This window comes from Ochlerotatus camptorhynchus, unplaced genomic scaffold (genome assembly GCF_037179485.1).
Source record: "Ochlerotatus camptorhynchus isolate MF236.1 unplaced genomic scaffold, CSIRO-AGI_Acam_v1.1 ptg000365l, whole genome shotgun sequence".
In the NCBI taxonomy this organism is placed as follows: Eukaryota; Metazoa; Arthropoda; class Insecta; order Diptera; family Culicidae; genus Ochlerotatus; species Ochlerotatus camptorhynchus.
In genome coordinates this window covers 1,452,165-1,478,238 of record NW_027040853.1, presented here as the reverse complement: position 1 = coordinate 1,478,238, position 26,074 = coordinate 1,452,165, and the positions used below count along the sequence as shown (strand labels likewise).

Sequence of the window (26,074 nt, the reverse complement as noted above, 5' to 3'; positions counted from 1 at the left end):
AATTTTTCTTCATAGACAAATTTTGGCGTTTTCCCATTTTTTCTGTTTCGCAGCGGCTGTCAAGTTTTTACTCTTTTCGGTTGGCAGCACGGCGTTCACGGGCTCACAAACACACCCCAAGCCGGCGAATGGCTGGATGATAACAAAACGGAGTAAATCCAACAGGAATCGTTTGCGGCGCGTGAATGTTTATCAGCTGATTTCTACCCTATGCTATAATATATGTATCGAAAGTTCACCAAAATTATTTATCACGCACAATGGATCCGATAAAGACGGAACCGGATTTGGAGGACGAAATCCCGCGATTCGTGACCCCATCCTCCAGCATACCTTCGTCGGTTGAAACAGTGGACCTCACGAACGACGAGTATTTTGGCGAGTTCATAAACTTCCTGGAAAATATCAGAGACCACCGGAAACAGACCACCAAAAAGCGCACTCGTCAGTTAAAGCATATTTCCGATGTGATCTCACTGCAAGTGGTGCACCTGCAGTTGACCAGCTTCTATCAAGATTCGTACGTTTGCTCACTGTTTGGCATCGATTTCAAAAACGTGATGGTCTACGGAAGAGTAACGCCCGGCACGGTGAAACAGGAAAATAACACCCAGATCTACAAGCTGGATGACGGGACGGGGATTGTGGAGGTGCACTATGCCCATGGATTGAAGCGGGATTTGGGTAAGTTCATTGCATTAACATATTTGAAGAATGTTATATCGATTTTTCATCAACTACTAGACAATCTCATCGCTGTCCATTCCTGCGAGAAAATCCTAACGACGCGCACCCCTCTGAACGAGGAACAAGTTCCGAACGATCCTCAGGAACTGGCGGAACTCAAGCTACTGCTCACACTGGTAAAATCTCGCTGCCAGCAGCGGTTGCAGTACTTCCCACTGGGCACCCGATGCTTCGCAGTTGGACGACCCTTCCTGAACCGGTATGACCGAGTGTCTCTTTACGCCTACAGCATGCATGCCGACAATAATCCGGTTGGAAAATCAGCCGAAGTCTTCTGGAAGACGCACCTAGCCCAGTGCTACGAACAAAGGTACGCTCCGGCAATTGCAGAATGAAAGAAAAGTGATATTTTCGATTTAAAGTGAGCTTTGAGCTTCTGTTACAATTACACAAGATAAGTGCAGCTTTATTGAGTCGGTTAGAAGTTTGTAAAAAATAGTAACTCTACTTGAATAAAGATGATAAATAAACATACAAACTTGTGTCCATAGGTTATATGCTTGCTAAATGTCTGTATATTTTTTTGTTTGTTTTACCAATCAGTAATTTTTGTTTGCCGCTAAACTTTCCTCTTGGAACCCATTTGCCCACGCAACACGGAATAATATTAATGAAGGAAATAAAACAACGGAACAATTCGCAGAGAAGAGAACACAATATAGATAGATGCCGACAGTGTTGATTAAGCCGTTTTCGCACGGATCGCCGCACGCTTGCTGGTGACGGCCTGGAAACCGGACTTAATACTGGCGACCGAGCATCGCGACCCGCACGACTCGCACTGCAGGAAGAACAGACGGGTGTCCTTCTGGAGGATGGTTTCGGGCGAACGGCAGGTGTGACACGTCACGTACTCCTTGATGTACCGCCGGAGCACGTTCTCGATCTGTTTCGGCTGGAAGCGGCCCTTGATGATGAGCTGCGAGTTGCCGTCCACCGAACCGCTGGTACCCAATTCGGCCAGCAAAAAGTCCAGCAAATGTTTCGGCTGTCTGTGGAGGGTTTTGCAGATTTCCGTAAAGTTGGCGAAGGAGGTCTTCTTGGTGCCGACACGGAGGACCTGCGGGGGACGCATCACAAACTTCGGTTTTCTACCGGCGGCCATGTCGGGATTTTTGTCCAGAATGATCTCGAACACACGCTGCAACAGTTCGTCGTAGGTGTAGTCACGGTCCGTAGCGGCCCACGGGGTGCATTGCACGTCAACTGTTCGGAAGGGGGGGAAAGAAGGATTTGTTAAACACACATGCTATTGGGAAAATTCAATGTCGATTTTAAACAGACGTGTGCACACAGTCTGTGGACTGCCCATATGCAGTGTTGAGAAAAACTCAAATCTCATACTCATGAGTTTATTCGCCTACGAATTTTGAGATTTACGGTTCAAAAAATCATTGTTTAGATTTTAAGTCCTTATTTTTGCATTATTCGATGGAAAACTAACAAAACATACAAGTACATGCTATCAATTGACGTTTGAGCGGTTTTATGAGTTTCACCTAGCAATTGACGATGTGAGTGAAAAGTCTCAAGTTTTGGTTTGTAGATTCGCATGCGATTTTATTCCTTCAGGAGGGCTCAATGAATGAGATTTGAGAATGATTTTCCGGGCACTGTCCATATGAATAGGAAATCAAGCAGATATGGAACAGTCATGCTTTAATGGGCAGTGTAGTAACTGTATAAGAAGCAGTTGGCAGATTCAAATAGTAGACATTGGTACTTCGAATATATGAAATCTTCGTCCTAACTGGAATTTTACGCCTGGCTTCAACATTCAAGTTGTTCTTTGAGCACTTCCACCGTTGATAATTGAGAGCTTTCATTTTTGCATTCGCATACATATTGCCTAATGGTAGGAAACACTAAAACCACAGACAAACAGACATAACACTCGCTAGTTGTTCATCGAACAAGCATTTAACGGTCAATTTAAAAGTATCGTAGTTGGTAGTACCACCACCTGTGGCGCGCATAGTCAATTCCCTTGCGTTTGACGTTTACACACTACCGCCATCTGTTCAGCGTAGTGCCCACCACAGTGTACTCAACAGATGGCGGTAATATTTTAGCGACGATGTATTACAGTAAGAAATATTCAATGTGTTATGTCTGTTTGTCTGTGCTAAAACTTAAGAATGAGAATTTCTTTCGACCCAAACGCTTCTTTTACATTTACTACCTGTGTACATGCACGCTTATAAATCCAAGTGTTAGTAAACAATACCGAATTCCGTGACGATTCCATCGATATCCGTAAGGCATGTAATGTTACAAGATTTGTGATAACTTCCGCTCACAATATGGCAAACGCCCTCAGTTGAATTAGTTAAAAATAAATCTCTCAGTCCACCAACTTACCATTCTCCTTTTCCTCCTCCCGGGCGGCATCCTCCGCCTCCATCAGCTCCGTCAGATCCTTCTTCTTCTTCTTTTTCTTCTTCACGCTGAAATCGATCTTCATGTCATCCTCCATGCCATCATCTCCGCCGAATACAAAACCGTCTCCATCATCACCGCCCTTCGGTTCGTTCTCCCCGTCCACTTCCACGGCGGCCAGAGCACTGTCAATATCATCCAGATTGAAGGGCTTCTTCTTCTTTTTCTTTTTCTTGCCACCGAATGTGTCCAGATCCAAATTGTCATCCAGGTCATTTCCAGCTCCAATTTCGACCGAGCCGGTACCGGCGCCGTCAAACAGCACACTATCCGCAGACTCACCGGCCGGGGCTTCTACCTCACCGCCTTCCTCCGGTGCCATCGCTCCATCTAAATCGAACGGAGTCTTCTTCTTCTTCTTTTTCTTCATCAACGAAGGATCGAAAATCTGCAACGCAAAACGAGACAAGTCGCTTAAATTAAAGATTTACCCGACAGCCTTCAAACTGCAAAATTAAACATCCCGACAGGGTACAATCGAAAATTTACCAATGTTTCGAGCAACTATGAAACTAAATTCGCTTAACCTCGAAATAGGACGGCCCATCATTGTACCTGATAGTGCAGCATGGCAATTTTTTTTTTGTTGGAAACCTAAACCACGAATTGTCGCCCGAAAAACTTACCGCATCATCTTCAGCCATGATTGCAACTATTGAATTTCACTTAATTGTCTCGAAAACTGGAAAATGTTACACTCAAAAGCACTTTATTTGCGGAAAATTTCGTTTTGCTGATGTTGCATCAGAAAGTTTTCCACTTCTTTTGACGGACGATTAATGCGTTGTCTGGTGATACCGTTTCCGACTGTTCCAATTCGATGTCAAAACGCAATGAGTACAGAGAGAGGTGAACAGATCGTGAAATATTGTTGGATTAGTAAACCAAAATATCAACGTAAACGCAAGTAGGACTTCACTAATTGCTTGTATCGTACAGGGGTTTTACTCACACAACTTAACCGATTGCTTCACCTCGGTAATCTAGGTCATTGGTCAAAACGAAAAGATGGACAGCACCAACCATACGCGATTGGCAATACGAATCAAGGTAACTACATATAGGTATGTCCTAACCACTCCGGTGGCAGAAACGTCATCCACCTCGCATATGAATTCTCGACCAACAATTGAAAAGGACCCATCAGCAGATAATCAAAACTTTGTAAGCCCTTTATTCGCAAACTTTATACCGCCCACGCAAATCAATGGCATCTCCGTCTAGGGGGCAGTTTCCCCTATACCCGATGATGCTGTTGGTTTGCATGAGTGGCCTATGGATTGAGAGGAAAGGGATTACAAAGTTTTGTTTAGAAAAGTTGAGAGGTCCTTTTCAATTGATCATTTTAGATGGTCAAATTTTGAAACCACCACAGCATGCTTTTGGCGCTACTGTATATGGACGATCAAATGTAAAATACTGTGGTAGCCACAGCATAGTTCTGTCAAAAACTCAGCATTTTCATTGATCCATTGTTGGTCGAGAATTGGGTTCTTTAATTTTGAAAAATATATCTGTTTTTATATATCATCTGAAAGAGCTACGTTTTCTGAGCACAACGATATTTTTTTCGAATCCACACACTTTCATCTCGATTTTTAAATCAAGATTTAAAGCAAAATAACAACTTCACTGTTTGACACTAAACTGACAAACTGACAGCTCGCTCCCATACAAAGTGACACCGAGGGGCGGTAATAAGGTGATTTTTGCAAATGTAATCATACTTATTTAAAATAGTTCCAGTGTACCAAAATGGATGAAATTTTGGGTTTGGGTTCCATTTTTAATGCAGATTACGAATATGCATTTAACTTAATACCCTTAAAGAACCCAATTGTTTCACTTCAAAAGATGCCGTTTTCATCTCGGTTTTCATAGTGTATATATCCAGTATTTTACGATCGCTATAGTTGACTTCTCGAAGCAGGATCTCTCTAATACAATATAGCGAGCGTAGCCGTGTAAAATCGATTTGTTTATTATTTTCAACCACGAAATCAGCTGTCAAAGTTTTCGACTTGAAAGCGGTTTGTTTTGACGTAGGACTACGTCTTTAATTTCTATACTGGGGTACACATTGTGAAAACCGAAAATGGAACATGAAACTAAATTATGAAAGATTTTGAACATTAATAACACAGCTGCCCCTGGATCAATTTCAGTAATTTAATAATCAATCGATCAGAAATATGTCTACGCAATGCTGATGATTTTCAACAAGAAACTATTGAAAAAGTGGTAATGTCAAACATTATCCAAAGTGCAAATAAAAAGTGATAATTTTTTCAATGTTTTCATGAAATAAACGTTGTTCCCAAACGCAGTCGTCATAATCAAGTCTCGAATCAAGTACCACTTGGTTGCACATCATTCTGCTTTAACCTGAAAGATATAAAAGAGCGCTGCTTTCTAGCCTCAACTCATTTTCGCTACGGACGCCGTGGTGAGCAGGCAGCAGAAGCAGCAAAAGCAGTCGTCTGGCTCACCGTGGTGGTGTCAAACATGTCTCCTGTCTGATCTACGAGAAAACACGAGGTGTGCTGAAGGCAAGGTTGCAAATACTCATTTCAGCTAAAATAATGTTTTTCGTAATAATAAAACCAAAAGATGGTATGATGGCATGTTTTACTTGTAACTTACAAGAAAAGGTTACAAAGTATGCGTTTGAAACATAAAACCTGTAAATTTTGCTTTCTATGAGTCACAATCAGCGATTTTCTGATCGCTGAGTGAGTGAGTGAGTGAGTTTGTGAAAAATCGCTGATTGTGACTCTCATGAAGTGAAATAAGCAGGTTTAATATGTCAAACACATTCTTTGCAACCTCTTCTTGAATCCTACCAATTCAAAATATGATCATGGCATCTAATTATTTCATAATTTAGAAATACATTGTTTTAGCTGAAATGAGCATTTGCAACCTTGGCTGAAGGTGTTCTTGGAAAATGTGATCCGTGATGCTGTCACCTATATTGAACACGCCAAACGTAAGCGAACATCGATGTCATCTACGATTTGAAGCGACAGACGAACTCTGCACAGTTTCGGAGGTTAAATCATCGCCAACTTTGGCAACAAAACACCTCTTTTCTGGGCCAACAAGCTTATTACGGTAAAAAGTTAGAATATAATTTATCTGCCTGTTGGTCCATATTCAGAACCACATGCCCCCAACGACCACACAAAATGCTCTCCAGAGTTGTAATCTTGTAACCAAACTTGGTGCAAGTGATTTTGATCGATTCTCTTCATCAATTTTCTCTTTGAAAAAAAAAACTACACATTTGGTACGCCTACAAATCAAAAACGGAAAGAGTTAAGATAATAGATGATCGATCAATTAAAAGAACTAAATTTTCTTCACATTTGTTCCGTGCCCTAGCGGTCCTACGTCAAGCTCCCATTTGTGCCCCTAGGCACAGACCCTTCTACTTTTTTTTATTTTCAACCAGTAAAATGCATGTATTAGTGAAACTTCTCACTAATACTAACGATGGTAGAGAAATCTATGGCCGCTACAATCTTGCTGAGTTTCTGGTAGGTTGAAGTTTGGGCTGTGTCATTTGACGTGTAAACAATCAAATTTGAACGTTTATACGTCAAACGACACAACCCCAATGTCAAATCATATGTTCCCTACCATAAACACTCAGCCAGATTGTGGCGGCCATAAGCACTCGTAAAATGCTGGATATACACACCAAATTTAAGTTTCCAATATCAGTAAAACGGGCTGCTGGATCATGAGCAGCAATCCAATGCTTTAATGAAAAACAGCAAACGATTTTTTTACCGAAAAATCAGCTTACATAAACGGTTTGCTGTGTGTCCAAGAAAAGAGCTGTCAAAATGTTAGCATCACAGTCGCAAGTATTTTTGCATTCGTACACCATCGTCAACACCGCAGGAGGACTACAAATAAATAAAATTATGTAGGTAGGACACTGGTTATATTAAATAAATTATACAAGGAAAAGAGCCTGTCGATTTTGTCTTTATTTTGTATAGATCAGTGCACGGTCCCTAACCTCACTTTTTGCTCCCTATCATTTTGCTTCTGAGTAAAAGAGATAGCAACGAATGGGAGCCAAAACAAACCACCCAAAACTGTCAAAACTTACGGGTGAGAGAAGAGTGCGGCAAATCTTCGTGAACTGATCAATTAACGATCTTTTACAGAAGCTGGAAGTTCCTAGTGAAAACAAATTTGATTTACTGAGTTTAATAGTTTTATCAGCAAAATCCAAAAGTCAGAATTTTGGAATGCTGAAAAAATCAGTAAATAAATATTGCTGAAATCATTACTGATTTTCAGTAAAATGTTGTCATTTTGACAGATGTTGGAATTGCATGAAAAGTCAGCATCATTATTTTGCTGGAACGTTTGCTGACCTTTCATCAAGTCTAAAATCAGTAACATTTTGCTGATTTTCAGTGATTTAAATTTGGTGTGTACATTTACGCAGATTTGGGTAAATACGTGTTTACCCATTTTTGGGTAAGTTCAGTTTTGACCGATATGGGTGGATTCTACCCAAATTTGGGGCAGTTTTGAAATAGCGTGTGAAATAAGCTTTCACTAACACTAACCAAGTTCATGTGTAAAGTGTAATGTGACATAAAAACGATCAGTTCGGCGAGTTTTTATTAAAGCCCTACAGTATGACGTCCATACTTTTACTGTAGGGCTTTAGTTTTTATTCGAGCCGGCTGCGGTCAACGAACTGGATTACCGAGGTGAAGCAATCGGTTAAGTTGTGTAAGTGAAACCCATGTACACTGTTGTACTTCTTTAAGCTAGTACCTCAAATTGTACCTTTTGAAGTACTTGATTAAAGGAGTAAAACGGTACTGCTTTGTATGTCTGCCAATGGTATAAAATACAAGCAATTAGTGACGTCACTAATTGCGTTTACGTTGATTTTTTGGTTTACTAATCCAACCACCAGGTTCACAATCCCTACCCTGCCATCCATTTGTTACAATTTGTTACCCCTAACCTTGAGATAGCCGCGAGTAATCGGCCCCCGCTTTACTAACGTTAGTTTTAAGTAATTTTGTTATCTAAACAATGAATATCGGCTCCGCAAAGCTACAGCAAATGAGCCTGGAAAAATAAACGAATTATTAAAAAAAAAAAAAAAAATAATCCAACCATATTTCACGATCTGCTTCACCTCTCTCTGTACTCATTGGGCTGCGGCCCCCGCTGATCAATGAGTACAGACAGAGGTGAAGCAGATCGTAAAATATGGTTGGATTAGTAATCCAAAAAATCAACGTAAACGCAAGTAGTGACGTCACTACCTGTTTGTATCGTACAGGGGTTTTACTCACACAACTTAACCGATTGCTTCACCTCGGTAATCGAGCTCATTGCCTGCTTATGGGAGTGTAAACTGAGCTGTACATCTAAAACGATAAGCTGGCATCTGTCAAAAGTAGATGCGACGAGACATCAAAAAGTTTAGCGAGTGCTGGGAAATTGTTCGAAAAACAGTTTTTATCCAGGAAAAAATACAATATAAGCCGAGAAAAGTTTCAAAACTTGTCGTTCAAAGATGTCGCTTGTATGCAGTAGTAAGTATTTTTCCGATATGGAGTGATTTTTACCGAAAACATTCAACCCAAACAAACGCCGCAAGCCGGAGTGCAGGTTATGTTTGGGGGGAGAAGTATAAACAGTGTTCGATTCTTTTTGCAGTATCGAATGAAGTGCCGGAACACCCGGTGGTGTCGTCGAGATCCGGAGCGATATTCGAAAAGCGTTTGATCGAAAAGTACATCGTTGAAAATGAGTGTGATCCCATCAGCGGAGAACCGCTGAAGGCGGAAGAGCTAATAGAAATCAAGAGTAAGTTGAACCCGTTGTTCAAATTAGGTGCACTGATCTGTATGGTTCTTTTTGGGTTTCAGCCCCACCAATCGTACGTCCTAAACCGCCAAGTGCGACAAGTATTCCGGCGACACTGAAAATGATGCAGGACGAATGGGACGCACTAATGTTGCATGCATTTACCCAGAGACAGCAGTTACAAACGGCTCGGCAAGAATTGTCCCATGCCTTGTACCAGCACGATGCAGCCTGCCGTGTGATTGCCCGTCTCAACAAAGAAGTGGCTGCCGCCCGTGAGGCCTTGGCCACTCTCAAACCACAAACCGGTATCACTTCAATCCAGTCTATTCCACAACCGTTGATTGCCGCAGAAGCAGGAGGCATGAGCACACAACCGATCGAACAGGCTGGCATGAGTGCCGAAGTGATTCAAAAGCTCCAGGACAAGGCCACCGTTCTGACACAGGAACGAAAAAAGAAAGGTCGTACCGTTCCGGAAGAACTGGTCAGTGCGGAAAAGATTCGTGGTTTTCTCACCCTGGCTTCCTATCCAGGTATCCATTCGGCCAGTGTTCCCGGTATCTTGGCGTTGGATATTAACCATTCCGATCAAAGTAAGATCCTAACGGGAGGCAACGACAAAAATGCAGCCGTATTTAACAAAGATAACGAGCAGATCGTCGCCATCCTGAAGGGACACACCAAGAAGGTCACCAAGGTAATCTTCCATCCGGAAGACGACACCGTCATAACGGCATCTCCAGATGCCAGCATTCGTATTTGGAATGTCCCAACCTCACAGACCCAGTTGCTACTTCGCTGCCACGATGGTCCCGTCACTGGCCTCTCGCTTCATCCAACGGGGGATTATGTCCTTTCCACTTCCTCCGACAAGCACTGGGCCTTCTCGGATATCCGTACCGGGCGTCTGTTGACGAAAGTTCCAGATCCAACCGATATCGGTCTCACGACGGCACAGTTCCATCCAGATGGTTTGATTTTCGGCACAGGAACCGAAGATTCTCAGGTAAAAATTTGGGATTTGAAAGAGCAAAGCAATGTTGCCAACTTCCCGGGTCATACCGGACCCATCACGGCGATTTCCTTCTCAGAAAACGGTTACTATCTGGCCACGGCGGCTGATGACGCCTGCATAAAGCTGTGGGATTTGCGAAAGCTGAAGAACTTCAAAACGATCACCTTGGACGAAGGCTACGAGGTTAAGGATCTGTGCTTTGACCAGAGTGGAACGTATTTGGCTATAGCGGGCACGGATATCAGGTAAAGATGGATGGATTCAAACGTTAAGGATTTATGTATAATACTTGTATCGTTTCAGGGTTTACCTGTGCAAACAATGGCAAGAGTTGAAAGTATTCAATGATCACACCGCTCTGGCGACGGGTGTCCGATTCGGAAAGCACGCGCAGTACGTCGCTTCAACCAGTATGGATCGTACGCTCAAGCTGTACGGAATTGAGTAGGATTGTCTAGTTTTGAGTAATTAATCACTTCTTACAGTAAGTAATTTGTAATCTTGAAAAATGCACTAGAATATGGACTTAGATATTAGCTTTCCCTGTTCGGACTCAACTTCGCTGATTAAGCAACTAATGTGACAAAATACACTGGAACCATTTGTGAACGACGACGAACTCAGCATCAGTTCGTGTCATTGTGAAAAGATGAAAGAACAGTCCTTATCGATAACCTACTTTAGTAATCCTGGCCTTCACGGCATATGACCTTTCGTAACATCCGCTGCTCGGGTTTCGCCGATTAGAAGGTGATAGTCACACGTGACTGGTCCTGTGCTTATCCCGGACATCAAAAAGGCTCCCGGCTGATGAAGACGATGATACTCGGTATGTCGATCACGCAAAACCCACGTGACTTAGTGCACTGGTCATTATTGTCACAACATTATGCAAACAGCTCACCGTTTTGGATCATATCTCCCAAGACCAATGCGTCCCATGACACGTTCATTAGGGTGCCAATGAATTTCGAATTATTCAAACCGACATACAAATTGTTCATTGCCTCTGAAAAAGATGGGACTCAATCGGGGTGTTGGGGTGGCGCAAAATCGTCTTTTGAAAAATCGCCCAGGGTAAAGGATACACACCCCCCGTAGGCCATTCTTAATCGCCTTGCCGAAGGTTGGTATCACATATTCTTTCATTCATTTCTTAACCACGTCGTAGTACGTTACATAAAGGTTGGTTGGTTGTCTTTATTAAGGAGATTTTCAGCCCGACGCTGGTTCATCTCCGGAGTGTTATATAAAGGCACTGACATCAGGTGTGTGATACCAGTTGATTTTGCGGCAATTCACTCTTAAATGATGATGGTACTAGTTAGATTAAATAATGTGCATTCTATCTCTATTCCAAATACTTTAGGGAAACGATTCAAAAGTGCAGTTTTCAATTGCGTGACGTGCCTTCATTGTTTTTCATTAATGTAATTAACATTGAATGAATAGCTAAAAATACCTATACACTGAAGTCTTTTTTACACGGTTTTTCGCGATTTACACGGTACGTTTTTAACGATTTCCCACAACGATACAACCTATCGACTTGATTTTAATCACATTATCCGTTTCAAGCTATAGGTAATCGAATGGCATACTTAGAAAAAAATCACAATTTTTGGTGTAAATACAGAAATTTAAAAAATATGTCTATATGGACCATAGCGTGCTATAATTACAAATGGCATCAAAATCCGATATTTTAAAAACATGTAAGCATGTGAAAAATCAAAATCTCGTAGGTTTTTTTTTATCGCGGTTTTTTTTACACGGTACGTATTCCCCGTGTAAAAAAAGACCTGAGTGTATTGTGGTTGGTCATACCTAATTTATGTATTGCTTCATTTTCGAAAAGGGTGAATGCTTCCGTTAAGGCTGTGTGTTCGATTGTGGCAATAGGGAATACTAAAAAGCCTGAATTTATACCACGTACCATTTACACCATGACAGCACATAGTAAAATCAAAAATCAATACGAAACTAACCATTTTAAATTAGCTCACTACTTGACTAGCCTATTGGTCCCAAGCAAACGATTAACGTACCCCATTCTAGTCAAAATTCTACTACTACACAATGTTTGTTTTTATTCTCTATGAAAGTTTGACAGATAAAATGAGGGGTTATTGGTTTTTCCTATGTTTCGAGGGGTGAATCGATTAGCTTGGGACCGAAGATAGTATGTTGATAGTACCAGCATAGAGGTAACTCTAAGGCCAGAAGGTCCCGAAGAAACGAGCTCAACTTTTTGGCTCAGCACATTGAAAAAATATATAATTATGCCATAATTCACATTCTTTGATCATGGAGGAAGTAGTAACAAGCATCTGTTTAATCTTTGATTGATATTCTTTCAATGAATCTCTTTAATCATTAATTGAGAGAATTTATCTAGAAATGTTATCGTTGATTATACGATATATGTCTTAAATTAATGTTTGCATTTATTAATAACACCTATATATAATTTATCTCTACTCCACCGAGGGTTTCTCGAAGCAAGATTCGAATACATATTTTGATCATATGAGAGAAGTATATGAAGCTCATCTTGAGTGACTTCTCTTGCAGTCGAATAATCATTGCCTTATGGTCATATAAACGTGCCTATCACTTGTGCTATTTTTAGCAACAAAATTGTGGTTGGTAGTTGGTCGAACGTAAACAATCATTTAAGAGTGCTCCAAGCAGCTTTTGAAGCTTTTAACCTAATAGCAATACAACTACATTCTTGTACAACTCTGGAAGCTATTATTCAATGTTTGATCAACTCAGGTGTTTTATAAGAGCTTCCAATGGTTTGTTTTGATGTGTTTATTTCACGTTCTATAAAGCTCTTGTCAATCAGTTTAACAAAGGAGCTATAAAAGTTATCGTAGGTCTTATAAAGCATATAGTTAAACCGAACGTAAACAATCATTTAAGAGTGCTCCAAGCAGCTTTTGAAGCTTTTAACCTAATAGCAATACAACTACATTCTTGTACAACTCTGGAAGCTATTATTCAATGTTTGATCAACTCAGGTGTTTTATAAGAGCTCCCAATGGTTTGTTTTGATGCGTTTATTCCACATCCTATATGGCTCCTGTCAAACAGTTTAACCGAACGTAAACAATCATTTAAGAGTGCTCCAAGCAGTTTTTGAAGCTTTTAACCAAATGGCAATACAACTACATTCTTGTACAACTCTGGAAGCTATTATTCAACGCTTGATCAACTCACTGCCGGTAATCGCAAGTCAGTCCCATCTGCATTTTTATCAATTTTGAGTTAGCATCATTATTCAGTTTATCATTCTATGTTTTTTGAGATGTGCTATTGAAAAAATGTGGTTTGTTCAAGAAAACTGAAATACAATACCAAGTCAAATTGTCCCACAGCGAAAAGTAACCGCAAGTCAGTCCCATTAGAAAAAATATATCAGAAATGTTAGACAACACATCGCATCATGAGATTTGTCCCAATACAGCTTTTGTCCACTTCCCCTAGGGTATGTGGAACATGTCCGGATGTGGCCAATATAGTTCTTACGATACTCAGTTTGACCGCCAATGGATATGGCTTTGAATTGTCATGTGATTTGATGTATCGCTTGATGGATTTTAATTAAAAAGGATTTACCACTTTCCCGGGTATACCCGGAACATGTCCGGGTGTGGCCAACATGGTGCTGGTCACTCATCATGACTCTTATGGATCTTATTTTTGAATTCTCATGTGAATTGATTTATCGCATGGTGGGTTTGGCACGTTTGGCTCTGGTCTGATGAAGACCCATACTCACCGGAATATGTTCCGGCCATTGCTCTGGAACCAGCGGAACAAATCCAAAAACATTCAATAACGTTCTATGGGACCATAGTATCTTTCTACTGTTCAATACTGTGCTAAACTAATGCAGCATCGGCATGGAATTGTGACTGACTTGCGGTTATTTTTCTCATTGACGTTAAATGTAATCGCAAGTCAGTCCCACTCAGATTTTGGCTTTAAAATAAAAATTTCACGATATTTTTCTAATATTTTTCGGTAAACATAGATGCATTCTATCACATTGTACGTTTATTTTTAAATTTATCCCTTCAAAATAGGTGTCAAATCAGAAAACTTGAAAAATCTTTGAACGCCGTTTTCGCATTTCCAGTTTTTTACAGATGGGACTGACTTGCGATTATGGGCAGCTCAGGTGTTGTATAAGAGCTCCCAATGGTTTGTTGACATCCCTCACCATCCCTCTCCACAGGGGGAGTTTGGTAAAGAGAGATGATAAAACTGATTTGTACCTTCCTTAAAAGTTGTCATAGCTCGCTATCTACTCTTCTATATGCAATTTTTACACTGCCGTAATCTAAACGGAACTATCAATTCTATACTTTAATCACAAACGAAGTGACAGACGGAGCGGCTCGAAAACTTTGGTGACGCACCTGCTATTGCAATTTTTCAGTGTACCACATGGCAACACCACTACTACTGAATTTTACCACATGGCAACACTACTAATGGATTGTACCACATGGCAACACTAAATGTACTAGAATGTTTTGGTTCTATCTCTTTCACTCTACTCTAAACTGAAATGCATGAAAAAATTACAAAATGGTACTCTCTTTGCACACTGTCAAAGATCATATTGCACACAAAATCGACTATGTTCAAATCAAAACAAAAATACTAGCCCATCTGGTGGCTGGTGGCACAAGCTTCTAAGAAAATTCTATTACAGCGAACCACATTATTTTAATTGATTTCTTCGCCAGTTAGTCGTCTGTCACTTCGTTTGTGCTTTATACCCCGTTCACATTACAGCCTATATCACGTAATATAGGCTGTCTTGCAATGAGCACTTATACATAGGATTTACAGTGAAAACTAGATGTTTGTGTGCTTATTGCAAGACAGCCTATATCACGTGATATACGCTGTAATGTGAACGGGGTATTAATCTCCTCCTCATATATCGTATAAAAACTACCACTTCAGTCAGTTATTCGAAATTAGCATCTTCAACTATGTAAATCGTTGACTTCACGCAGAAGTAATACTAAACATATAGTCAAAGTCTTTAATTTAATTTCTTAGAGTTACCTCTATGGTGATATCACACTATTTTTATCAGTGTGTGATATCCCGGTCACATTACAACCTATATCACATAATATAGGCTGTCTTGCAATGAGCACTCATACATAGGATTTCCAGTGAAAACTAGATGTATGAGTTTTCATCCCGCATAAGCGCGAACCATAAATTGACCTTACCTAAAATGGTTAAAATTGTTTATAATCCCTGCTAAACTTCAACTGAAATGGTTATGGAACTTTACATGAACGTTTAATGATAAAGTTTTAACCTTAAGTATTATAGTTTTTTGGAAGTGGACCTTACAAATAATGCACGCTCGTTCAAATTTACTCTAAAGTGAGTAAAATTCCACTCACTTTCGTTAAAAGTGGAACTACTCTAAAGTGAGTAACCCCATGTTTACTCACTTTTGAGTATTGTATGAATTTGTCAAAATCTGAGTAGCACTTACTCAGTTTCGGTTTTCGCAAAATTAGCACAACTGAGTAAAGGTTACTCAGTTTTGTAAATATTATATTTTGACAGAAAATTATTAGATCCAAACTTTTTTGCAGCATAATGAAAACGATTTATTTTGTCACAACAGAATTATTTAAAAAAATGAAATTTTATAAACTCTAATCAACAAATTGATAATAATTCTGCTTATAAAGCGATTCTACCGAAGGCTACTGCAGCTAGCATGTTATCACTTCCATGTGCTATTTCCATTCCGGGAAGTAACCAAATATGTATCACATTGAGCATCTCGAAATGGACTATAAGCGGCTTTCTGGCCCAACTTACGGATCAGTTTCCCAGCATTTTTTTTCCTGAAAATTAAATTCTTTTTGAATATATTTCTCATAAAGTTTACTTGCAATTCTCTCATAGTGAACTTTCCTTTGGATCGAGCTTGGGATTCTGAAGTTCACAACCAAAAGTTATTGCAGAAGTTCAGAAAACGTAACCTGTGTAAATTTGGACTGAAATAAAGTTTATCTTAGGAAAAACACCAACTGCTACTCACGCTAGTTACTAGTCCAGAAAAGTTTCACAGAACGCTAAAACTTTCACTCTTTGAACGCTTTGTGGGAATTTCTCGGGGGATTCGCTTTCAGCCCAGGACTTCAAAATTTTCGGACGTTTAGTACATTTGATCTTACTCAAAACAGTAAAGATCCATATTTGTTTAATTAGAGTAAATGTTACTCACTTTGTTAAATTAATGTTACTCAGTTTTTGACATTTAGCATACATATACGAAACTGAGTCAAAGCTACTCACTTTAGAGTAAAATTAGACGAGCGTGTGGGTTGTTAAGAACCATTACCATTCAAAATTCTTGTTTTCTCCATACATTTTCGGAAAGAAAACTATACTAAAACCTTTTAACTTATGGTTTGAGAACATTAATGGTAATGGTTATGGTAACCAGTAAGGGCCATGAATGGTTTTGTAACATCGATCAACTTTATGTGGAATATATCGCGAATTGGTTGCCTGTAAATTACTGATTACCAATTCACGATATATTTCACGTAAAGTTGAGTGATAATACAAAACCATTAATGGACCTTACTGACTACCATAACCATAACCATTAATGTTCTCAAACAATAAGTAAAAACGTTCTAATATAGGGTAAATGTTGGCTTCGGCACCCATTGACTGTTTTCGGCAACCAAAATTTAAACGTTAATTTCACTATGTTTTCCCATCAACGCACTTCCCTGAGTGTGTCCAAACGATTGTTTAGCCTTTCAACTTCAATCTGATTATATTTGAAGGATCGAGCAATCCAGTAATGCTACATTTTTCTTCAAATAAAGCATACGCACTACAAAATGAGGTTGATTTCGAGTTGCCGATAATAGAACAGCTGGTTAACACGCAGTTCTAATGGGAAGGTTGCCGAAGAAAAAGAGACTGCCGACAATAGTCACACTCACCTGAGAAGTTTGGTGCGTTGTAAAAACGCTTTCAAAACGTTTTGAAAAATTCTGTCGATTGGAATGGATAGAGAAGCAAGCAGCAGATGAATGTAAACAAACAGACACATCATATATGTGCGTGACGCTGAGAAAATGCTAGTAGAAGTGCAGACGCTGCTTAGATAGACGAGAATACGTAAATTCCCCTAGTTCTCTTTCCGAAAATGTATGGAGAAAACAAGAATTTGGAATGGTAATGGTTCTTAACAACCCATTATTTGTAAGGTCCGCTTCCAAAAAACCATAACACATAAGGTTAAAACTTTATCACACAAACGTTCATGTAAAGTTCCATAACCATTTCAGTTGAAGTTTAGCAGGGATTATAACCATTATCGGTAAGGTCATGTGATGGTTCGCGTTTATGCGGGATTGCAAGACAGCGTATATCACGTGATATACGCTGTAATGTGGACGGGGTATGATCCTTTTTTTCAGTGTATACACCAACGTCCGGTAACAAATTATTTTTTGCACCCCCACCGTGTTCTTCCCAGCGGAAACTACATCCAGTTTGTGCATGTCCACGAAGACAACAAATCAATAATCCAAGCGACAGATACAGTAGCGCTGCGCTTGAGTGAAGGTGGAAGCAACGCATAGAAAAATGAGCAAATACACAAACCCTTCTTCTGAGAATGTAATCTTTGCTCTTCGGAGCTTCGTGCTGGTGAAGAGCTTCATCCCGGCGGATTTCTACTGCGCCTGTGATCTGTTGGGCAGCTAGAAAATTGTAAGTATTTTTTTGAATAATAATCATAAAAATAAAATAATTAAAAACCTTCCTGAGACAATTTTAATTTTAATTTGAAAACAATAATATTTACCATAAATAAAATAAAGAAGCGAAAAATACATTCTCTCGAATAAACCGTATATAATATACTTATTACGATATTTCGATTTTATACTATGGCACGCATAAACCATTTTATACTAAGTTTGCATTCTCTCCCTTTATACCGACCTTTGCGTCGGTACGGAGAATAGAGTTCTCTACCATCGTTAGTATTAGTGATCAGTTTCACTAATACATGCGTTTTGCTGGTTGAAAATAAAAAACAAACCGCTGTCAAGTCGAACACTTTGACAGCTGATTTCGTGGTTGAAAATAATAAACAAATCGATTTTACACGAATACACTAGCAAGGTTGTGTTAGTAAGATCTTGCGTCGAGAAGTCAATTGCGATTTAGCGTAACTTTTATATTATTTAGATTTTAATTTTAATTTTTTTTTTGAGTGTAGCTTCATGTTTGACGATTTTCTGAAGGGCGTTGCATGAACATCCCGGCATTGCGGATTGCGGAGGTCTCACTGTAAATGTCATTTTCTCCGCATGATGGATGTAAACAAATAAAACGCGTCGTATAAAATTTAAAGTAGGGCCGTTCCTCTCAAAAAATTGTAAAATTATACGTAAATTCTCCTAAAGTAGACAAATTCACAAGACTTACCATGTTCCGGACACTGCTGGTGGCACGCAGTGCAGTGAGTTCAACGATTAGATTCCTAGCCGCAGTTCAAGTGCGGAAAACACCTACTCAAAGCGTTTCGCCAATCTTGGTGTGGCACCGAAGTTACGCAAATCTGCCCAACAACAAGGAAGCACCTTCAATGTCCGCAGAAGAATCCGAGAACGAGGCGACGCCGACGATCGATCCAGAAAAGAAGCGGAAGATTCTTGAGCTGGAAATGGAAGTCATGCGTCAGGAAGGCCGAAAGGTTCCTACTCCGGCCAATATCAAGGAGGAACACTGGAAGCATTTGCTAGGACTGAAATCCAGAAATCAGCGTCGGCAGTACTATCTGTACTTGTGGAACACGGAGATGGCGAAGGAGAGTCAGCAGGCGAAGAAAGCACAAAGGAAGCTGGAGATTGCCAAGCGGCAGGAGGAACTGATTCAGGCGAATGCGGACAATGACCATATTGTCTACGGATTGTTCCATAATACAATGTTCCTGAGGGTGTACGATTCGACGATGGATCACTGGCACAATAATAAGTAAGATTGTTTGCTATAATTTTCCTATAATGCGTGGTAGAGTGTTGCAACTAATTGTAATTCTGATGTTCTAGATTAGTCCAAGCGATGCAATTTGGACAGAATCTTGTGGTTGACTGTTCCTATGACGATTACATGAATGATAAGGAAATGCGAAACACGGCAAAGCAACTGACGCTCTGCTTCGCTTTAAATCGAACACATAACGAGCCATTCAACATACACCATTGTAATGCAAATTTTAGGAAAACCACGATGAAGACATTGGAGAAAAGCTTAGTACAAATTCACGATACTTCCTTCCCGTTCAACATAACCGAGAAGAGCTATCTGGATTTGTTTCCCAAAGAGAGATTGGTGTATTTGACGCCCCATTGCAAAAACGATCTGGAAGAATTCAATCCGGATGATATCTACATCGTCGGAGCCATGGTGGACAAATCATCCCAGGAGGCTGTTTCGTTGGGCAAAGCCAAAAAGCAGGGCTTGCGAATGGCTCGATTGCCTCTGGATAGGTACTTTCAGTTCAAGAGTGGCAAATCGCTAACGATCGATCAGATGATTCAGATTTTGATGGAACTGAAATCGTCGAACGACTTCGAGAAGGCTTTCCAGCATGTTCCCCGTAGAAAAATCGTGCCATTGGACGATCAGCAGTTTGAGGAGCAGCAGCGACTGAAAGAGAAGAAGCTATTGGGGAAGTTTAAGTTCAGCATGGGTACTTATTCGGATCGAAAGTACAAAAAGCGATAGAAGGGTTCCGGGTACAGAAGGTCAAATGTTTAAGTTCTGTTTATTAAGAATGTTGGGACACTAATTGATAGATGTAATAAAACTTCAAACAGCCTAAATAGAGTGTGTTTAGTTTCGTCTCCTTCGCGTTCGACTGATACGCCAGGCGTTGGGTTCTTCGTACTTGTTGTAGAGTGGTTCGAGGCGTTGGTTCTTCTTGAATTTGCTCAACTTGGTTGGATCGGAGAAGCGGAAAAAAGCAGGCGCAAACTCGACCAGCCATTTCGGATCGATGGTTGTCACTTCTCGCATGTACTCCTTGGTGGTTTGGACCAGCTCGTGGTAGACAACCCTGTAAGGTTAAAGGAAACTGTATCAATATCATTGAATTCATCGTAAGAAGGTGTAATCACTTACCACTCTGGCTGCCGATTGAACAGGGCACTGGAGGGATGAATGTAAACCACCTGTGAATCGACCAACGTCCGGTAGCCTTCTTGAGGATCTTTCTTGGCAGCATTCCGGAAGAATCCGGAACAAATTGTTTTCTGCACCCGCACCGTGTTCTTCCCAGCGGAAACTACATCCAGTTTGTGCCTGTCCATGATACCCAGCAACTGTTTTCGCACATCCTGGGCTCGTTTCAGCGTTCTTATCTGTACGAAATTTTCGTAGCACCACGCGTTAGAGAATTTGTTGTTCTTCCAGCTGTTATACACCGCTAGCAAAGTCAAATGGTCACCCTCGATCTGATTGAACTTGGCCTTCTTCTGATCGGCTAGGGCTTGCTTGTCTTTCGGTCGATAGAACACATTCTGAACCGAGAGCATCGAAACGATCGTCAGAATCTCATCGGAACATTGCAACGCCACGGACATGATCAGCATCTTGGACAGATTCGGTTCCAGTGGGAACTCGGCCATACGGCGACCCAATCGAGTTAGTAGACCTTCATTGTCCAGCGCCGACAGAGAATGAAGCTGTTCCAGGGCCATCACCAGCGATTCAACCGGCGGAGCATCCATGAAGTCAAAGTGCAGCAAGTCGTTGATTCCCATAGTTTTCAGCTGCAGCACTGTGGTGGCCAAATTAGTACGTTGAATTTCCGGTACCGGAGTGGGAAGCATCTCATCCCGATAGGCTCGTTCTGTGTACAATCGGTAGGCTTTTCCCGGTCCAGTTCGCCCGGCCCGACCAGCTCTCTGCTTGGCAGCAGCTTGGGAAATTGGGGTGACCACCAGTGAATCCATTCCCGTTTTAGAATTGTACACCTTCTGCTTTACGAAGCCGGGATCGATAACGTAGTAGATACCGTCGATGGTGAGGGATGTTTCGGCAATGTTGGTGGCAATGACCACTTTTCGGCTGCCCGGTGGAGCTGCATCGAAGATACGAGTTTGCATTTCCGACGGCAGGGCTGAGTACACGGGAAGGATGATCAACTCTGGTACGTCTGGACCGAGCGATTTCATCCGTTCGTAAAGGATCTCGCAAGCGGTGTCAATCTCCTCCTGACCGGTGAGGAAGAGCAGAATGTCTCCCGGGGGTTCACGGAGGTGGATTTGCATGACCTGAGAAATGAGGAGTAAAAAGGTAATGTACATGACATTCTCAGGAACACTAACTCTCCGAAGGTAGGAGGTCTCGGAGAGCTTATCAAATATATTTTTCAATAAAGGATCGTATGCGACACTTAGTTTTAGGACTCAAATTTAACCTGAGCTCAAAGATTTGGAGAGAAGTTTAATTCGGTGCGTTTAGTAGGTTAATTGAAATGACAACACTTACCGTGATCAGCGAAGCGTCCAGATAGTCCGTCTCCGGTTCCTTGGTGTACAGCATCTCGACGGGGAACGTTCTGCCCGGGATCGTGAAAATTGGAGCTTCAAAGAAGTACTGCGAAAATTTCACCGCATCCAACGTGGCCGATGTTACGATCAGCTTCAGCTCCGGTCGCCTCTGAACGGCTTGCTTCAGCAGCCCAAACAACACATCCGTGTGGATTGTCCGTTCGTGCGCTTCGTCCAACATAATCACCGAGTAGGACTTCAAATCCAAATCCACCAAACATTCTCTCAGCAACATACCGTCCGTCATGTATTTGATCACCGTCTCCTGACTGGTGCAGTCCTCGAAACGAATAGTGTAGCCGACTTCCTGTCCCAAACGGCAACCGTACTCTTCAGCGACTCGCTTGGCCACCGACATGGCAGCGACACGACGCGGTTGCGTACACCCAATCTTGCCCCGGGCGATAAAACCACACTCCGCCAAGTACTGGGTGATCTGCGTAGTCTTACCCGAGCCGGTCTCACCGATGACAATCAGAATTTGATTGTCCGTTACGGCCTTGATCAAATCATCTCTGAGCTTGTAGATTGGAAGTGACTGTCGCTGTTCGACCAAGCTCATGTCCGTCTTCTTACCGTAGGACGATTTCTTTCCACCGATGATAGCCTTCTTCCACTCGGGCACATCTTGCATGGCCATTCCGACACCTCGAACGTTCGCTGCCAGAGCTCTAGTGTCCTCTTCTGGTAAAGGATCGATCCAATTCTTGTTCATATTGGTCGGAACCGAATCCATTTCCTGTTCCCGCTGAAGCATTTTCACCTCTCGTCGTTCCTTAGCCAAGGCCGATTGCATCATAGCTGCTTGCGCCAGCGAACCATCCGGATTTTTGACAATTCTAACCGGAGATAAGTCGTGCAATGCTCTACCATGGCCTTGCAGGAAAGGTGGTTCGTCTTCGACAATTTCAATTTCAATATCAGCTTCGCTATCTTCGTCTTTCGGAAGCAACCCAGTTTCCTCATCAAAATCTGGCATTTCACTGCGATCGATCACTCCGGAAGAAATCATTTGCTTTATTTCCCAACGCTCCGGACTGGAAATGCGAGTAACCTTCTTCCTCGAGTTTTCCTCCATAGATTCTACATTGTCCTGTAAATTGAGCATCGAAGGAACATTCATCGGACGGTCCGGATTCCGGTTGGCAAGGTCACTACTCTCCTGCAGATGAGCATGGGATAAAGGATTCAGATCTTGACCCGTGTGCTGGTCCACATCCTTCATGCAAAGGGAAATCTTTTGCCCCGCGATGGAAATAACTTTCACCTTTACGGTATCTCCTCGGTTGACCACGTCCGATGCACTATTCACACGCCCCTCCGACGACAGTTGTGAAATATGAACCAACCCTTCCTTCTTCCGTCGGAAGTTTGACAGCTGAACGAAGCAGCCGAATGCTACGATGTTTACTACCTTTCCTTCGTAGACTTTGCCCGGTTCTGGTTCCTCAGGCATTGGTGGTGGACGACGGAATTCTTTTGAATTTGAACCGCTTCTATGCCTCCGGTTTCGATCCTTTGACCTACTACGACTTCTCCTGGGTCGTCGATCTCGTTCACGGTCCCTGCTTCTGCTTCTGCGCCTTCTCTCCTTATCCCTCGATCTTGATCTGTGCCGAGATCTAGACCTTCTCCTGCGATCCCGATCCCGGGACCTACTTCGCTTCCTATCCCTCGACCTACTGCGCTTCCTCTCCTTGGATCTACTTCGTTTCCTTTCCCTAGATCTGCTTCGCTTCCGATCTCGAGACCTACTCCTCTGGTCGCGTCGCTTGTCATCTTTCGATGACAAAGGAGCCAAATCCTCCAGTTCAGCAAACATATGTTCCACCTCCTGTTGCTGACGAGACTTTTTATTTTCCCCTTTGGAGGACGTAGACGGTGCCATGCTTTCCAACTCGGCAAACATGTCATCTACAACATTCGGAGCTCCCATTTTCTTCTTATCCTTCTTCTCATCCACTTCATCGTCTTCCTCATCCACATCCGATTCAAATCCCTTCTTCGAATTCGGAATTGCCAGTCCGGGAAATTTCAGTGCTAATCCTACCACCCGCTCGTCATCCTCAAACGCCAAAGTACTGCTGCTCATGCCTCCCGCCCCTTTCGCTGGCTTCATCAGCTGGATGATACGCAAAAGATTCGATGTGAACGATTCGGCGAACTCGGCACCATTTTCCGCCAGGACACTTTTGAATCCTTCCAGGGTTGGGTTTTTCTCCGCCAAATCAACGATGAATTCGGCTAGAAGCATAGATGTATTTACGGTGCTGTCACTTCTGTGGGAATGCAATCTAGGGTACTCACCTAAATCTTTGTCGTTCAGTCCCAGATGGTTCTCGAGTTCCGTGCAAATCTTCGACACCAGCGAGAGGTGCTCAAGCTGTTCGAGCTCATCCATTTTGAGATCAAAAATTTGGATTATTTTTCACTAAAAACAGGAGAAATCGTAGAACGACATTCGTTTTCCAGAGCACGATTTGTTTACGGACTTTGACAGTTGACTTTTGGATTTGGAAGGTGTCGGTCGTTGCCCCATCCCGGGATTTTTTCATTGTTACCCTTCAGAAAAGTTCTCGAAACTAAAGAGCCTTGTAAATAAATACAATAAATCAGGGGAAACATTTCAGAAGGGTATATAACTCGTAACGTAAACAATGACTTTTAACGTCGATTTCTCATGAATGACCAAACACTCCGACGATCCAAGTTTCGAGTTAGACCCTTCTGACATGTTAACCCTGAAATTCTATTGCACGGTTACAATACATGTACACGATTAGAAAAAAGTACCCAACAATAAGTTCTTTTCACTCGTCTCGGCACTATAGTGCAAGAACCCAAAAGTAGGTAAAGCGGATTAAAGTAATTTTCATTTACTTGTGTGCAATTCGTATGGAATTTTCCACTAGCTTTCAATCCAAAAGTAAGTTAGTTGTACCCAACAGTAGGTAAATATGATTATACTCAACGTTGGGTTCCCACATTTTACCTCGCATTTTACTACCCCTGTTGGGTGGTTTTGCTCCTCAGTTTTTGACAACATTAGAGGGAGAAAAGAAGACAAACTAGTCAAAAGTAGGTAAAAGTGAACTGGCCGTTGGGGACTTTGTTCTTACCGTGTAGGTTTTATTTTTTACGGTTCTACCCTCGGCCTTACCTCAAAACCCTTAAAGGGCCCAATAATCTTGTCACCGTCAATACTCTTGTCACCCGTTGGCGGTAAACTCCAACTGGTATTATCCACGGACAGGTTTTTTAAAAACTTTATTATTGAGATTTTTAGCAATTAGCTAGTTCATCTCATAAATCCATCTGAACAGCGTTGGTGTTAAAAGTTAATCCGAGTTGGAGCTTACCGCCATTAAAGTACCCAATTGGGTTCTTTTATTTTGAAAAATGTATTGTTTTTTATACATCATCCGAAAGAGCTTCGTTTTCTGAGCACAGCGATATTTTTTTTCGAACCCACACACTTTCATCTCGAAGTGTTTAAATCAAAATAATAACTTCACTGTTTGACACTAAATTGACAAACTGACAGTTCGCTCCCATACAAAGTGACGCCAAGGGGCGCTAGTAAGGTGATTTTTCAAATGTAATCGTTCTTATTTAAAATAGTTCTAGTGTACAAAAATTTATGAAATTTTGGGTTTGGGTTCCATTTTTAATGCAGAATACGAATATGCATTTACCTCAATACCCTTAAAGAACCCAATTTTAAATTTTTTAGATGAGATACAAATTCCCGGAAACCTAAAAAAACTGAACCCTCTTTATAGTTCTTACTGGCAATCTCGTTCGCTGCTGAGCCCCTCAAAATATATTACTGTCATTCGAATCAAAACAAAAACACGAACGGAAATCGGTGATAACAGCTTTATCAGTAGATTAATAAAAATAAGTTAAATTTCACTAAAAATGTTGCAACCCAAAGTGCTCACATCGGTTCTTGGTCAGGCCAATACCGGTGGAGTGGAGAACACCATGTAAGTTGTTAAAATAGCTGCCATTGAACGCACATCAACAATAACCTTCCATTGTCACGAAAGTCTGCTAACACACGAAGGTGCCCTGCTGGCCTTTTCCGGCTACGGCGATCGGGATGCCACAATTACCGCAGCCATCGCCAGCAACGTATGGTCCGCCTATGAAAAGAACGGTCGCAATGCCTTCCGGGAGGACCGGCTCAAGTACGTGTTTCTGCAGTGCGAAAACGGAAACGTAATAATCACACAGGTGGCGAACCTACTGCTGTGCCTTTATGCGAGGGAAAACGTCGGATTGGGAATCCTGCAGCAGAAGGCGCAAGCGCTGGTAAACTATCTGGAAGGACCACTGAAGGAGATTGCTACGTCTTAGAAGT

General features: G+C 41.5%; 6 protein-coding genes across 6 annotated transcripts; 4 read left to right on the top strand and 2 right to left on the bottom strand.

Annotated features, from left to right (window-relative positions):
- Positions 1 to 138: 138 nt before the first annotated feature.
- LOC135709800 (uncharacterized) lies at positions 139 to 1,225 on the top strand. Its single transcript, XM_065232193.1, has 2 exons — positions 139 to 684; positions 745 to 1,225. Exons 1-2 carry the CDS (start codon positions 261 to 263, stop codon positions 1,080 to 1,082), a joined length of 762 nt encoding a protein of 253 aa, XP_065088265.1. The 5' UTR covers positions 139 to 260; the 3' UTR covers positions 1,083 to 1,225.
- Positions 1,122 to 3,979, bottom strand: eIF2beta (eukaryotic translation initiation factor 2 subunit beta). Its single transcript, XM_065232192.1, has 3 exons — positions 3,813 to 3,979; positions 3,109 to 3,574; positions 1,122 to 1,953 (listed from the first exon to the last, which is right to left on the bottom strand). The coding sequence occupies exons 1-3, from the start codon at positions 3,828 to 3,830 to the stop codon at positions 1,430 to 1,432; spliced, it is 1,008 nt and encodes a 335-aa protein (XP_065088264.1). The 5' UTR covers positions 3,831 to 3,979; the 3' UTR covers positions 1,122 to 1,429.
- Positions 3,980 to 8,621: 4,642 nt separating this feature from the next.
- On the top strand, positions 8,622 to 10,679 carry Prp19 (pre-mRNA processing factor 19). Its single transcript, XM_065232246.1, has 4 exons — positions 8,622 to 8,768; positions 8,893 to 9,042; positions 9,105 to 10,305; positions 10,364 to 10,679. The coding sequence occupies exons 1-4, from the start codon at positions 8,750 to 8,752 to the stop codon at positions 10,506 to 10,508; spliced, it is 1,515 nt and encodes a 504-aa protein (XP_065088318.1). The 5' UTR covers positions 8,622 to 8,749; the 3' UTR covers positions 10,509 to 10,679.
- A 7,812-nt stretch (positions 10,680 to 18,491) lies between these two features.
- rswl (roswell) lies at positions 18,492 to 19,951 on the top strand. The gene is made up of 2 exons (XM_065232190.1): positions 18,492 to 19,126; positions 19,201 to 19,951. The coding sequence occupies exons 1-2, from the start codon at positions 18,579 to 18,581 to the stop codon at positions 19,877 to 19,879; spliced, it is 1,227 nt and encodes a 408-aa protein (XP_065088262.1). The 5' UTR covers positions 18,492 to 18,578; the 3' UTR covers positions 19,880 to 19,951.
- On the bottom strand, positions 19,905 to 24,174 carry pea (ATP-dependent RNA helicase pea). The gene is made up of 4 exons (XM_065232189.1): positions 24,016 to 24,174; positions 21,647 to 23,952; positions 20,276 to 21,429; positions 19,905 to 20,210 (listed from the first exon to the last, which is right to left on the bottom strand). Exons 1-4 carry the CDS (start codon positions 24,107 to 24,109, stop codon positions 19,988 to 19,990), a joined length of 3,777 nt encoding a protein of 1,258 aa, XP_065088261.1. The 5' UTR covers positions 24,110 to 24,174; the 3' UTR covers positions 19,905 to 19,987.
- A 1,399-nt stretch (positions 24,175 to 25,573) lies between these two features.
- Positions 25,574 to 26,072, top strand: Lamtor2 (Late endosomal/lysosomal adaptor, MAPK and MTOR activator 2). The gene is made up of 2 exons (XM_065232237.1): positions 25,574 to 25,697; positions 25,761 to 26,072. Exons 1-2 carry the CDS (start codon positions 25,630 to 25,632, stop codon positions 26,068 to 26,070), a joined length of 378 nt encoding a protein of 125 aa, XP_065088309.1. The 5' UTR covers positions 25,574 to 25,629; the 3' UTR covers positions 26,071 to 26,072.
- The last annotated feature ends 2 nt before the right edge of the window (positions 26,073 to 26,074 follow it).